General features: G+C 47.2%; 1 protein-coding gene across 2 annotated transcripts in view; it reads right to left on the reverse strand.

Moving 5' to 3' along the window:
- LOC144823691 (glycerol-3-phosphate dehydrogenase 1-like protein) overlaps positions 1-16,104 on the reverse strand; it is a 185,556-nt gene that overhangs the window by 27,706 nt on the left and 141,746 nt on the right. For both annotated transcript variants that reach the window (XM_078682426.1, XM_078682425.1), the window contains exon 7: positions 15,046-15,152. In XM_078682426.1, the coding sequence (XP_078538552.1) occupies positions 15,046-15,152 (107 nt within the window). The remainder of the gene's footprint in view (positions 1-15,045; positions 15,153-16,104) is intronic.

Here is a 16,104-nt window from a genome sequence, read left to right on the forward strand (position 1 = left end):
ATCCAGAGAGAGCGGTGCCTCCAGTCACTTTTTGACAGAATATTTTTGCAACTTTTGTCGACACATTTTTTTTTTTTTTGTCAATCTACTCGATTCCACCGGCACCATTTCAGCACCCGACACCAGTTGTGTCCCCTGCCAGCGTCAACTCTGGCCTCCACCCTGACTTGGACACGGACTGATGCCGGATCTGGCACCGAGCAGTACTTTTGTACCTCTGTTCTACCCTGGTGTTTCCCATAGGCCAGACTGGCAATCAGAGGAGAGTGAAGAGGACTGGGAGGGGTCTGTATACCCATTAGCTGACCAGTTGGATGAACAAGACTGGAGAGAGAAGCTGGGGGAAGCAAGTGGTCTGGATACCTCTCCAGACCTTGGCATGCTGTCTCCTCCTACCGTGGCTACGGAGGAGGGTGCTTCATACCCAGTGGTGTTGCGTAGGGCAGCAAAGGCCCTCAACCTCGAGCTACTACGGTGGCGGTCAGGATGAATCTCCTGACGGAGGTGCTTCAAGCGGCAGCGCCCTCTTTGGAGCCCCTGCTGCCTTTTAATGAAGCTCTTACTGACATCCTTTTGGGGACCTGGTCCAGGCCCAACACTGGCGCTCCTATGGATAGGATGATTGCCCGACGTCACTGCCCGGCTTTGGGTTACCCCCTTTCCTCTACCAATACCCCACCCCTGAGAGCTTGGTGGTCCAAGCGTCTATGTCCAAAGGTGCATTCCCTAACGCACCACCTGATAAGGAATCCAAAAAGCTAGACCATCTTGGGAAGAGCTTGGGACTGCGTCGGTAAACACTGCATGTCTGTTGGGCCGCTACACCCACTCTGTGTGGGCTACGGTAGCGCAGGTGCTGCCACAGTGCCCGGAGGAGGCCCAGGCCGTGCTCTACCATGCAGTCGCCGAGGGGAGAGACGCAGCCAAGTTTACCATAAGATGTGGACTGGACACTGCAGACTCGCTAGGCAGGACAATTTCAATGTTGGTAGCCCTTTAACGGTACGCGTGGCTGAGGTCGACTGGTTTTTTTCCAGGGATGTCCAGGCTACCTTGCTGGACATGCCTTATGATGGCGTCGCCTGTTCGGCGACAAAGCAGACAGCACGCTAGATCGCTTCAAGGACTCCTGGGCTACGACCAAGTTTTTGGGCCTCTCCATCCCCCACCCTGCGCAGTCTGCTTTTCACCCATTTCGTGGCTATGGATGGGGTGCCCCTGCCACAATCCACCCAGAGGCACAGGCCGGCGCAAGCTATCCAGCAACTGCACAGCCGGGGACGTGGGAACCACTGTTGTGGGTCTAGGGGCCAACGAGCGGGCCAGTCCACCAGCGCCCCCTCTGCAGCAGCCTCCAAACCCTCCTAGTCTGACCTTTCAGGGCCGCCAATCTCCAATGGGTGGCAGGATTCACCATCACGTGCCCCACTGGTGTACCATCACATCGGACAGGTGGATTTTGAAGAGAGTCCAAAGGGGCAACTCCCTCCCCTTCGAGACTACCCCTCCATCCATGCCACCTCAGCACCATCGCATGTCAGAGGATCATCTAGCCCTTCAAGAGCGAGTTCCTGCAGTTGTGTTTGCTATTTCCACTACTTTCTGGTGCCCAAGAAGGACAAAGGCCTGCGTCCTATCTTGGATCTCAGGCACGTCAACCGCTTCCTCCGGAAGGAGAAGTTTAAAATGTTGACACTAGCTCAGGTCCTGTCTGCCCTCGACCCTGGAGACAGGATGGTAGCGTTGGACTTGCAGGACGCTTACTTTCACATCCCCGTCCTGCCGGCCCACTGGCGTTATCTGCGGTTCACGGTAGGCCACAAGCACTCTGTTTACTGTGCTCCCCTTTGGCCTTACCAGCGCCCCTCAGGTGTTAATGAAAGTGATGGCAGCGTAGTGCAGGAAAGGACAACACCACCACCATGTGGTACTGCAACAAACTGGGTGGGGTTGTGGACTCTATTTCAAGAGGCTCTCTGTCTCTGGACATGGCTGGAACATCAGGTCATATCCCTGGTTGTTCAACACCTGGCAGGTTCTCTGAACACCAGCGCGTACAAACTCAGCCGCAGGTGCATGATGGATCACGAATGACGTCTTCACTCGGAGGTGGTGTAAAGGATCTTGAAGCATTGGGGAGACCCTTGGTTAGATCTATTCGCCACCGAAGAGAACGTGCAATGTAAGCATTGGAATTTCCAAGGCAACACTCGCTCGGCAACGCTTTTCTTTGCGAGTGGAGTTGCGGTCTTCTATATGCCTTGCCGCCTATACCGCTTCTGCCCAGAGTGCTGAAGAAGATCAAGCGCGAACGGGCCCAAGTCATTCTTGTGGCTCTGGATTGGGCAGGAAGAGTCTGGTATCCTGAGCAGTTGCACATGGCCATCGATCCTCCGAGCAGACTGCCTCTTCGAGAAGATCTTCCGTCACAGCAGCAGGGGACGGTCTTCCACCCGAACCGGTCTATTCTCCACCTCCTTGCGTGGAGATTGAGTGGTGATAGTTGACAGCCTTCGACCTTCCTCCCGAAGTCTGTGATGTTATCTGGGCAGCCAGGCGTCCCTCCACTAAGACGGTATACGCCTGTAGATGGAACAAATTTGTGGCATGGTGGACAGCAAAGGCTGTGGATCCCCTTTCTGACCCTCTTTCTGAGGTTCTCTTGTTCCTCCTTTCTTTGGCCTAGCAGGGCTCTGCTCTGGGCACTCTAAAGGGCTACCTCTCAGCCATTTCAGCCTTTCTTAGGCTTCCTGATCAGCCTTCCCTTTTCAAGTCCCCGGTTGTCAATTGCTTCCTTAAGGGTATTACTCCTCTTTTTCCTCCTGTTCCCTTAGTGATGCCACAGTGGGAATTAAACTTAGTTCTAACTTATTTTATGTGCGCTCCCTTTGAGCCGCTACATAACTGTCCTCTCAGACTTTTGACTTTAAAGACTGCCTTTCTGGTTTGTTGGCTACGTGGGTGCCAATAAAGGTCGGGCCGTGCACAAACGGACCATCTCTAGGTGGGTTGTTTTGTGCATAAAAGCTTGCTATTCTTTGGCAAAGAAGGAACGTTTAGTGGGACTGCGCGCCCATTCCACCAGGTCAATGGCAGCCACTACTGCTTTGGGACGTGGAGTCCCCCTCAAAGACATCTGTCAGGCAGCTACGTGGGCATCTCTGCTCACGTTCACAAAGCATTACTGCCTGGACAGCCCAGTCCGGAGAGACTGCTTCTTTGGCCATTCTGTTCTCCGGGAGTTTCTGGTGTAAACTTAGTTCGCAGACCCACCTCCGGCATTGGTATTGCTGGGGTATCTATTCTAAGGGAAGGGATCTATAACTAATTGTCTCTTTCAGATGAACAATTTACTTACCTTCGGTAATGATATAGCTGTAAGAAACATAGGGTAGTTATAGATTCATTACTGCCCCACCCATTCTCCCCGTTATGCGAACTGACTTCTAGGGTTACGGACTCCCTTACAGGGCCTTAGTTTTGTGCACCCAGTGGTCAGTGTCTTGCATGGCTCTGCGCTGCAGACGAAAAAATTCTCCGGATCCAATCTGACTCCTGGTGGTAATTCTAAGGTAAGGAATCTATAACTAATCTATGTCTCTTACAGATATATCGTTACAAAAAGGTAAGTAACTTGTACTTCAGGAACATCAGAGAGAGAGTCCTAGTGGCATGACAGGGCATTGTGTAGTTTTAGGTAGTAGTAGAACTGGGATTTATGTAAGTCAAATTTCACTTGTAGCTCAAGGAAATACTCCATATGTGCTATTCCCAACACATCCTCCAAACTTGTTATTCTGATAAAATCTCAACTATGAAGCCCCCCACCCATAAGTTGGTGTCAAGTGTAACCCTTAGGACGCAACCAGTCAACAAAAGCGCTGTGCTCCATGTCTGCAGGACCACCCTAGTAGCCTTTATAAGGGAGGTGTGCCATAAAAAAAGTCCTGTGTGTAATCCTGGCCAAGCAGTGCTACTTCCCCTCTTAACCAACAATTCAGCCAGTCATTAAGAACTAGGGTTTGCACTACCCAATAATAAAGGACATCTGCCATGGATAGCCCATCATCAAATGTAGAATGCACACATTTACAAAAGGCTGTGCAGCAGGAGTTTGTGCGACCACAAAAACTTTCATATTTTGGCCATCAGTTCGTGAAGCACCTATAGCATATGTGGGAGTACGATCATTTTGAACAGGATTATCCTGCGTAGAATGTTAAGAGGCCATTTATCTAGATAGTGGCAGATGGACGAGTCCGGAGCAAGAGTATATCATCCACATAGAGAGCAGATTATTCCTTCATTGCCATTTCCAGGTAGAAGCCCAAGACCTGGGCATCACAACATAACCATACTGCCAGTGGTTCGATGGCCAGAGTAAAGAGTGGTGAAAGAGGTTCACCTTGTCTAGTGCCTCTACAGATTGGAAACCTTGAACAGAGGGCCCCACTTACTCATACTTGAGCTTGACATATCCACCCACTGTCTTCACCACACCTCATCGCTCCACCCCATCAATCATGCTGCCCCAGGATATAGGTATCGCACGTCTCTCAAGCTGTGGTGGGGTTCGGTTTGTTTACTTCTATTTCTGCATTGAATCCCCTGTCAATGTTGGGTTTCATGGTTGCCCATAGATTGTGCAGCCAGAAAGGCTTGTAGGGGGTCCATATATCTTTTGGTCAGGAGGTTATCGGCAGCATCAATGTGTAGGTTTCTGTGGGGTCCTTGCAGATTGTGTGGTCTTTGATCCAGTCAAGTGCCTTAGGTGTACTGTAGTTACCCGAATAGATCGCAACCTGTGGCAAAAAGCTGAGCCAATACCGAGAAGAGTCTAACCTCTTGTGTATGTTGTTAACATACCCCAGCAGATGCAATAGGGGGTGGGGTGCTAGGTTGTGAGCAGTCATTCTAGCCAACCTTGTGATAATTTTCTTTCAGTAGGAATGGATCATAGGGCATTCCCATGCTAGGTGTAGGAAGCTTGCATGGTCCTCACCAAAGAACTTATAATTATAAGTGCGGGACAGGCCTATCCGGTGTTGCCGAGCTAGTCTTAATGTTATGTGTGTGTGTGCTACATTTCGGGGTAGTCGCCCCTGCAGCTCTTTATTTGCCGGCCTTTATCCCTTTCATGCGGTGTGCCTTTGACTTCTGTGCTTATACTGTGCTGCGATGTAGCATACTTGAGTACATTGGTCTCTTGGTGGGAGCTGGGGCATGGTTTGTCCGCAGATGTGCTCAACTCAATTGTACATGTATGCCATTGTGCCCATCTCTCCCCCCCATCCCCTCAGTCCCTGGTCTTTACTCACCCTGGTGCTGTTGTTTTCCGGTCATGTTGAGCAGAGTCTGATCCCCCAACTCCTGCCACCGTCTCCCCACTGATGACTGTGGACACCGTTTCCTCCATATTGTCCAGCTCCTCCTGTGGCGCTGGACTGCCACCTCCAGGCTGCATTCCTGCCTTCTGGTTGTTTGCGAGTGTCAGCTTAGTTTTGCGCGGAACATCATTGCAGGGCCTCTTGACCTCTTCCATTGTCCTCTTCCGCACTCCGACTGCATTCACCTTTTCAACGATGGACTGCCATAGTCCATTATTTGCTGCCAATGACACACTGGAGGTGACAAACTGTTGTTAATGGTGTTCTACATGCTCCGTTATCAGGATCCTGTTCTCCTGCAGACTGAGCCGCTTCTTCCTACTCTTCTTTTCCTTGGCCTTCCCTGGCCCAGAGGTCCCAGGCAGGTCCTCTGGGGGGCTTGTGGGGGGTTCTGGTTCTCCTACGTACTTGCTCCGGCAACATCCATTGTGCTTCCCTGTTGTTTGGCATTTGTTTGTATGTTTTATGGTGATTTTCCCCACCGGACGCGTGTGAATCGCAGGCCTGTGGCTGGTTTTCGCAGATGTTTGTTTTGTGATTGGCCTCATCGCAGCTTTTTTTGTGTTTGTGTTTCGCATTTTGCGGCATTGCGTTGGTTTTAAGTCGGTCATTTGACGCGTTATAATGAGACTATCGCATGGTACCGCCGTGTTGTAAATACTTAGTTAATCAACATATATAAGGGACCCCCTGTATTTTGGGCAGGGAAAAGAGAGGAACACAATACCATAACAAAGAATAATTCCCTCGTGGCCTAAATTTCTTTACCAATGTTATGTAATCTCTACTTTCAAAAATGTCCTTCAAAACATGGCAAACACACTTGTTTATTTCATATTTGTACTTTTTTTTAATTATTATTTATTCTTCTTTTACTTTTTTGCAAAATTACTTTTTATACTTTTTTTCTTTTCTTATATAAATTCATTATATTGGCATCTCATAAAAATTTGAATCAGCACATATATAATTAACAATGCATATGTGAACAATAAAAAAAATACACAAAATACCATACAGAGAACACATCTAAACAATCTCACAAATTTGTCATACATACACTATCATTCACCCAAAATACACTATTCTGTGTCTAAGGAGTCACAGGTCTTTATGTGAACTGTCACGCTAGGTTGACGCGTTTCGGTGGGCTCAGACCACCTTCCTCAGGACCTTTTGACAGAACAAAGCTCGTCACAACAGTTTGTGGACTCTGTATGGATATCTGTAATTACAAATAGAGTATAATGTATCTAAACCATTATCATTCAAGAAAAACAGACAGTTGCATAATGACTTAAAAGAACATCATTCATCTATGTCGGTATCACTTTATGAAGGACAACCAATTCTACATAGCACATTTCATTTACTTTTCTTCGTCATTGCAATGACGAAGAAAAAATAAATTAAAAATGAAATGTGCTATGTAGAATTGGTGTTCTTTTAAGTCATTATGTAACTGTTTAGATGTGTTCTCTGTATGGTATTTTGTGTATATTTTTTATTGTTCACATATGCATTGTTAATTATATATATGTGCTGATTCAAATTTTTATGAGATGCGAATATAATGAATTTATATATGAAAAGAAAAAAGTATAAAAAGTAATTTTGCAAAAAAGTAAAAGAAGAATAAATAATAAAAAAAGTACAAATATGAAATAAACAAGTGTGTTTGCCATGTTTTGAAGGACATTTTTGAAAGTAGAGATTACACAACATTGGTAAAGAAATTTAGGCCACGAGGGAATTATTCTTTGTTATGGTAAATACTTAGTTAACACTGCAAAATTTTCCAGACATAGACTGCGATGTTGAAAGTTGCTTTAAGCTAATTTTCCTATACTTATCACAGGTTCTTGAGAACATCCCCCGGAGAATAGTGAAAGGCGTATGAGAATGATATCGACGAGGGTACAGTGGATTGCGCACCAGGGGGAACCCGAAGGATGGTTTAGAACCGGAGTGCCGAAATTACCGTCTGAACCCGGTGGTGGAAAAAGTCTAACAATGGAGTCAATGCCCATGCGGAATATCACCGAAAGGAGGAGTCAACTTACCTCTTGACTGGAAAAGACTTCTTCGAAGAAAAACAACTTGCAAACATCTGGACCCATAACTAGATGGCAGGAGTATGCAAAGAATGTGTATCTACATCACACATGCCTCAAACTAAAATATTTAGGGGGATGGAAATATTTTAGAATAGGTAAAGGAACTTGGGTAGGACTACTATTTTGATCAGCGCCCCCCTGCCTGCCAAGTACAACGGAAGCTTAACTCATGTGGTCAGTTGACGCTGAAAAGTGTCTATGGCTGGGCCATAATTTAAATGAACTATAAACTCTACCTCTCTTTGGCTCACACTTGTAGCATTGGTAAGTATGAACTATTTGTCCCCATTAATGGTGACACCGGATTGTCTGCCAAACCTGATAGTTTCGCTAATCAGTGAGGACACAGTAACATCCGGGTGCCTTACAAAGAGCAGTATGTCATCCACTTACGTAGATAGCAAGTGTGCACCGTAGCAAAAACACAGTCCTCTCTGCATATGTCACTCTTGGAGAAGGCAGGCTGAAGGGTCCATGGCTGTTAGAATAAATAATAATGGAGACAGGAGTAACCCTGCTGCGTATCTGAAAGGGCACTGCTGGGAGGTCTTTGATTGTAACCTTGGCCGTAGGGTTAGCGTAAAGTAAACTGATAAGGACCTGAAAGCCTTTCGGGAGCCTGATATGCCAAAGCACCTCCATCAGGAATAGCCAGTCCAAGGAATCAAATCCCTTCTCAATATCCAATAATAATATGGCTACTTAAAGCTCAGTTTAAGTTGAGGTAAAACAGTAAACACTGCGTGTAGGTTAATGGAGGTGGTTCGATGCAGGACAAATCTGACCTGCACTGGAGATACCATCTTGTCAAGCATGAAAGATAACCTAATCGCTATTACTGTTGCAAAAATGTTATTATCGCAGTTTAAAAGTGAAAGGAGTCTATAGAAGGTGCAGCCAGCAGCATCCCGACCGGGTTTAAGAAGGACAGAGATGATGGCTTGGCGCAAGGCTGGGGTTAGGGTACTATCAATAAGCACTGCCATGCAGACTTCCACGGGGTACACTACTAATATATGTTTGAAAGCTTTGTAAAAATCAATAGACAAGCTGTCACTGTCCAGGGCTTTGCCTCCTGGAAAAGCATCTATGGCGGTAACTATTTACTCCACTGAGATCAATGGCTTAGAAATTGCTGCTGGCCCTGTTCTAATCAGATCAGGACTACCTCATCAAGGTAAGTTAGTATATCTGTATCGGTCAGTGAGTCACGTCACAGAGGCGCTCATAATCTGACACAAACTCGGCTAGGATTTTGTTGTCCACTAGCGACATGCCATTACTAGATGTAACAGTATGAATGTTCCCCCGTTGCAGTGTAGTAACCAAGACAATGTCTTACTGGGCCGCTCCTACTCGCCATATGGGGGGGGGGGGGGGGGGGGTTAATGGGGGTCCAGTGCATTTTTGCCCAAGAACATGAACCTCATGATCCGCTAGGTTTTTGAAGTCATGTAGCAACCAGTGCTGCAACTCCAAAGTGTCTTTAGTCGGGCAGATGTGGCCTGGGCCTCGATATCCTTGAGCTAATGCTCCAGCATGGTCAAATGTATTCATATGTCTTGGAGAATATGCTCATACTTTGCAATTGCTACCCTTCTAATGCAAGCCTTGAAAGCCTCCTAAAGCAGGGCATATTTCTCAACTCTGCTTTTATTGAGCTTAAAATATCCCAGAATGGCAGTACGCAATTCGTCCCGGAAGACCTGGTCTAAAAGTGAGTCTTTGGGTAAGCACCAGCGTGGACTAAACAGGCATGAGCACAGGAGAGACAGCTGTAATTTAACAGAAGAATGGTCAGAGAGAGTATGAGGTAGATATGCAATATCTGTGCCTGAAGCCCTCATGTCAGGTGTGGATAACCAATAGTATATTTAGGAAGAAGAATGGTGTGGATAAGACTGATGGGTATAGTCTCTATCAAAAGGGTGTAATTGACGCCACAGGTCCTAGAGTCAGTAGAGCTCAAAACCCAAAGCAAGGAGCTCAGGGGACGAGAGCATCGTACTCCTATACTATCCAGCTCTGTTTAGCATTATTCTCCTCCCCACAGTATGGTATCAATTTCGAGTGCCACAGAATAGCAAGGATTTCACACACAAAAAAAAAGAAATAAGGTGAATCAATATTCAATGCATATATATTGACAAGTGCCATCTTAATTTATCCAAGGGAACCTAACAGGACAAAAAAATTGACCCTCCGCATGTAAATGATGTAAGCGAAAGTCAACAAGTGGGCGAAACAAGATACAGACCCCTCTTGAGTATGAGCTATACAAAGAGAAAAAACGTTGAGAACCCCATTTGCAAGCAAAGTCATAATGGGTTGGAGGTGGGTGTCCTGTAGGAGTGCAGTGTCAAAAGAGTGACAATCTAGATAAGCGAGTATTTGGGGAGTCTTGTGTGATCATTCAGCCCCCAACGTTCCAAGATATAGAGACAAGTTCATTCTTTGGGACACCATCTTTGTGCATTGTGGCATTATTATGCAGCTTGTGTTTCTGATACGGTTGTCTAGTACTGCATTGCACCAACGGCTCATATACAATATACCTCAAAATATACAAAAATCCAGACTGAAAATATCCCAGTCACGATGACTACCAAACAGTCAGTTGCCCACCCCCACTACAACATAACCTTTATAGTCCTTAAGTAAGGTAAGCAACGAACCACTTCAGGAACATTGACGACAAGCTTTTGTGGCCCAACCGGTCATTTACAAGGGATCCGACAAACATGACCATCCTCCCCATGGTTGTGGACTCTGCTATACCAGCTATACGAAAATTATTTCTGTACAACCGGACCTCCCAATCCTAATTCTTCCCTGTCACGGCAAGGGTCCATTTCTCCTAAGGGCCACTTTGGATTTTGTTTCAGTAAGGTAGTCCTCTAGGTCGGAGATCCTCCTTTCTGCACCATCTGTCCTGGTTGGGTGGCGATCAATCCGATTCATCAGGCCATCTAATCGCTCTGGAAAGTTGTCAATCTTAGCATCACCTGATTTGAGGCTGGTCTTAAGTTCCTGGAGAAGCGCCATCGCGGAGTCAGCCCCCTCCATTTGTTCTGCCGTACCGGAGTGACCGCCATCCGCCGCCGAGTCTGTGCGGCAGGGTGTTCTCCTGGCATCAAACAAAACCTAGCCTGTCTGGCATCGGTTTTCCCCATCGCAGCAGAAAGTAGGGAGACAAGGCAATGTAGATGAGGTAACTAGGGGAGAGGACCAGCAGCGAGTCACCAGCAATCTAGAGGTAAGATAGTCTGTCAAGGGCCTCCGGTGATCTGGTGTGGGAGCAGTCATCTGGTATTGCAGGTGAAAAATTCCACTACGAATATGAAAGGAGCAGGGGAGATATGGTGGATCGATAGAATATAGGCCCCCATGGCCCCTGGAGGGCCATCATCAGCGGCAATATATCTACTCCCCGCTATCTGTAAGGGACTTTTAGGGAAACTTAACAGCAATGTGCCATAAAGCGTGGGGCCCCCAGCGATGCACAAACAATATTCAAGTTCCAAACCATGCAGAACAGCTCAGTGACAGCAGTTCTGAGCCCACAGTAGTCCACAGGCACCGCACTCACATCCTGCTCAGTCCTAGGGGCCTGTCCCCAGCAGCAGTGCAGGATCGGAGGACCTAGCTTGTGTCACCGCCACTCCTCAGTGCGAGCCCCAGGTGCAGAGGCCTCATAGCGAGGAATGGAGCACTGAGTTACGACTGCACAAGCCATCCACACATGTACCTGGGCCGGCTCCATCAGATAACCAGGGAGAAAAACCGGGAGGGGGAGACCCAGCAGGGCAGGGGGCCTCACGCCTAACAGAGGTCCCTGTCGCAGCTAGGCCTTTGAGGCTGCCCAACTCACAGCAGGTCACGCACCAATTACAGCGCTCACACCCCCTTCTGGCAGTACAAGCACTTACCCATGGCAGCAGCAGGCTCTAATATCATCGCCCGTGTCCTTCCAGGTATACTACAGCGGAGAGACATCACTGGCTGCAGTTTATCAGGTGCGGTCGCTGGAGATTTGTGCGAGGTGGCCATCTTGGCTGCTGGCGTGGCCATGCTCCCTCTCCCCCAAATGGACATTTAATCAGTAAGACAATCACTGTGAGCAAACTGAAACTGTGAAGAAACCAAACATTCATACAAACCCCTACACTCCCTGCTCCCCATATGTGTCTTTCACCCTAAAGAACTACACCTGAAAAAACTAGGCTGAAAGCCCAACACCACCCCTGCTCATCCTCAGATACTGAAGTCTGTGTGTCTTAAGCTTCCCCTCGCCTGTTTCAGGTCTTGCCACATCTGCAAGGCTTGCTAGATCTCTCATTTGGTCAGGTATACAATATACTGCCAGGTGAGGACCATCACAGAACCAGATAACGTTTAAGTGGACATTGTTCCATTAACCAGTCCCATGCTTCTTCAGGCGTATCGAAGAATTGATATTTGGAGTTGTGGATAATCCCCAGGTTCACTGGATATAGGAGCATATACTGGGGTTTTATGGCATGGAGCTTCTGTTTAACATGGTCGTCAGATTTCCGCTGTTGTTGTATCAAACGCGTATAGTCTGGAAAGACAATGATATAGCCTGAATGGTACGAGAGCTGCCCCCAGCTCTGGTTCCCATCTGGATAGCATCTCTACCCTTATAATTTAGCAGCTTGACCATCGTAGGGTGCTGTGAGGCGCCCAGTAGTGGCATCTGTTCAAGCTGTCTATGAACCCTTTCAGTTATAAAGCACAATGAGAGTTGGTCAACATCAATCTATGATCTAATGCACAGCGCCAGGAAAGTTTTGTGTGTCAGGCCCTGTTCTCCACATCTTCCACTCAATCAAGATCTTGGATATCGCCTGGCAACCTCAGATTAGAGCTCTCACACTGTGTCCTCCAGTTCCAAAATACAGCCCTCAGCCTCTGCCACCTTATCCACCGCATTTAAGAGGTTGAGCTGTAAAAGAGCAGAATTGCCCCCCCCCCCCCCCCCCCCCAAATTTAGATTCCAAATCCGACTTGGAATACTGAATGGCTTATTACCCCTTCTAGAGGGTGGGTTCCTTCCACCTGATGCTCCTTGCGGACCCATTTCAGGGACTGTGAATCTGTCTATTTTTGTTTGCGCCTAGGGAGCAGGGGTGGTTTTCTCGTCCCATGGTCCAAAGCCATCGCAATATCACCTGCAGAGGGCCAGCGAGCATCTTTGACAGCACTGGCTGCCCACCTTGGTCTACCTGTCTCCTGGTCTCCAAAAGGTACAGGAGCTGCCACAACAGTCAGTTCACATCCCAACCTGGTCCGAGCTGCTTGCTCCGCAGCTAATGGGTAGCACAAGCAGGTGTACCGGCTCTCAACCAGCTCCTCTAACAGGAGAGCAAAATGTATGGCACAATTGGCACCCCCTCACACCAGAATCTCCACTCTGGGGTCAACACTGCAGCAGAGGGGCCTGTCAATCGCTCCTAGGGTTGTCCCCACTGGCCCTCAGGTGCCACTCTGGAGTCAGTAACAAAGCAAAGTGCCTGTTGGAAGGACCAGCACCACCACAGGCTGGCTGACCCAGTACGTTCACACCACACCATTTATAACCCCAGTCACGGTCTCTCTCAGCTTTGCCTCAGGACCCTCAGATGCTGGCAGCAGTCCAGGCTCGAAGGCTGCTGAGTCAGTCGAGGCCCTGCCCTCTCTCCACCCCTGCCCTCCCACCCCCTTGGTGCCTGGGCAACACTCCTCCGTCAGCGAGAGATAGGGGGTGGCATATGGGCACCTCTGATGCTCCAGGGTATGTCCCACGAGGGACCTCAAGGCAATCTCTGCTAGGTACTCTCCAGCACCTCAGAATACAGTCAGTCCACCAAGACCCCTACTTCAGGTGGTGCTGCAGCACAGCCCCAGGACCGCACAACCCCTCCACCACCAGCATACGCAACCGGACCGCAGAGGACCCCTGAAGGTCAGCCCTGCTCTCTGGCTGTGCAATGAGGCCATCTGGTGTCGAGATGGCCACTGGTTCTCTCCTCACTGCATACCACTGGGCCAGGCGGCAGCTCATCCGGCCGGGAAATGGTCATCAGGCCACGGATGCCATCGTGGGGCTGCAGTGTGCCAGACACAAAACCTACAGCTGGATCAAATGCACCCAAATACAACAGCTAGCATCTCCAAAGTCTTCCATAACAGCTTGGGGAATTAGGGGTCGAGCAATTGGGTAAGCCAGCACCCAGGTGGATCGAAGAACTGGATGGTCTATCGGGAACTTAACTCTGAGCGTCTGCCATCTCTTATACTCACTTTTTAATGCTTGAATGGTGCTCTCCAGAGTGGGTAGGGTGAATGTGTGATACTGAAATGTTAAAGTGATGCCGATTACTAAGGACTTCCATTGTCTGTGCGTGACGCAAGACGTCGCAAGTCCTTAACTGGGACTTACTAACCCATGAAAAGCTACTTATGTGGTTCAGTAAATACAGAGTAGGGCAATGCAGAGCATAGTGCTGCCTTCCATTACTTTGCATTGGGTAGACGTTACATGGGTGGAGTATGGGTGTTCCCATGCATCCACAGATGTATTTTGAGAAAAACTATTGTGCACCTACCTGATAGTAGCATAACAAACAGATTATATTTATTTATCCATGTTAATTCCTCTTTCCATGTGTCCTGAATTTGCAGCACACAAAGAAAATATCCCTTCCTGCACAAAAATAATCCTACCTGTAAGGCAGATACTCTTGTACTATGGTGCAAGGATGCCTGCGTTGGCGCTAGGCAGCACACAGTGCACCAGCGCAAGGAGAGAGCAGAAATGCTCAATATGTTTGTAAATTTGGAGCATTTCTACACTCTTTCTTTAACGAAGCAAGTTACCTCAGTATATAGAACATTCTCAGACAACGTACCTTTAAAACGAAGCCAGAATCACGTTGTGCCTTTAACAGCACTGTCAATAGAACAAATGCAACCTTACCACGCATTTGTTTAGCACGTAAGTCGTTACGACGACTTGCTTTAGGGGGGGCGCATTGGTGGAGGGGTGATGGATTTTAAGTCCAACACCTTCCCTACTGTTGGGCAGAATAGAGTTAGAATAGTAAATGATACTGTTTCAAAGTCCAGCGCCCTCCTAAGGCAAGTCGTTGTAACGAATTGAGAGCAAAAGGAACGCGTCATAACGGCACTTTCGTTCTAATGCTGGCGGGATGAAGGCATGCGTATTAAAGGCATGCAGGATTCTGTCACACATTTGTTTCTGCAAACTCTTGCAAAAGGACATTTTGAGCTGCATCTGAGTAGTGCATCAGTAGCAGTGCAAAATAATGGCCTGGCCACCAAGCAATAAGTGAGCAAAAAACAACTGATTTGAGACAAGACCTTAGTACATCTGGCAGCAGGGGGCCTATGAAAACCGACCTCTCCAACGCTCGTCCTCATCACTCATTTAAAATAGGACACATTCACAAAGCAAACGTTTTAAAAACAGCTGACAGAATATAAATCATTCAAAAGTTAGAAAGGAAAATACTACTTACTTTTCAGACAGATTTTTCTGTTTTAGAATTTTATAGACTTCTGCCGAAGCTTGTGGACCTTGAAGCTTTTGTCCATTCAACATCTCTTTCTCTAGTTCCTCGATCGACTAAAATAAATGTTAAAAAATTGATTTATTCACACAAGTAGAAAAAAAAATTTTGGGGGGGTCTTATGCCACATCTCTGGCTATGAAATATACTCCACTGAACCTGCCTTTAGGTTACACGAAGGAGGTTGGTAAAGAGAGAAACATTCAATGGATTAGGATAAAGATACTTTTATGGAGACTCTGCTGCTCCGGGTGAGAAGACTCTTTCCAATTATCAACTTGTCGGTACCACACCATTTAATGGCATCACTAGACAATATTTCCAACGCTGTTAAACAGAGATCTGTGAGCTCAGCACCATCCATGTACTGGCTTGTGCCTTTCTTAAGAAGCCAATCGGTGTATGTTTTGGTTTCAGAGGGAGACTGGTAATAATGGGAACAGCCAATGGATCTGGAGCAAATTAGGCACGCTGAAGGTAACGTTTCCTATTCCTACATCCTGGCTCTGTCACATTCTCAACTTGTGGCTATATTAAACAGCATTGACCACAGAATACAGAGTAGAAAGCAACATGGGTCAGCAGTCTACATACACAAGTTAGGGAGAACTTCATGGCCAACTGATGCATTATTCTGGACGAAAGCCTTTAGAGCAGCGGTTCTTCACTTTTTGACTTCTCTGGACACCCACTGATTCATTGCAATCGAAAGACCCGTTTGAGGAATTATTGGTAGCTAGGGACCCCCAGCCTTCGCAATTTCTATGATTTGAACCTCAAAAAACTACACAAAAATATAAAAACAAGTACACCCCAAACAAAGTCAGAAAGTACTGAACAAACTAAAATGGAAATGATGTCACTCAGTTTCCATGTTGTAGCCCTTCAAAGTATTCCCTCATTACCATGCATTTCAGCACAAAGTTCACTCTGTACTAGCTTTCTGATGTCACATGACCCTCACTTAAATTAGTCAATCTAAAGAAGTACAGAACGTATTTTGGGAAG

Source organism: Lissotriton helveticus, chromosome 3_1, assembly GCF_964261635.1.
Source record: "Lissotriton helveticus chromosome 3_1, aLisHel1.1, whole genome shotgun sequence".
NCBI classification, from domain to species: Eukaryota; Metazoa; Chordata; class Amphibia; order Caudata; family Salamandridae; genus Lissotriton; species Lissotriton helveticus.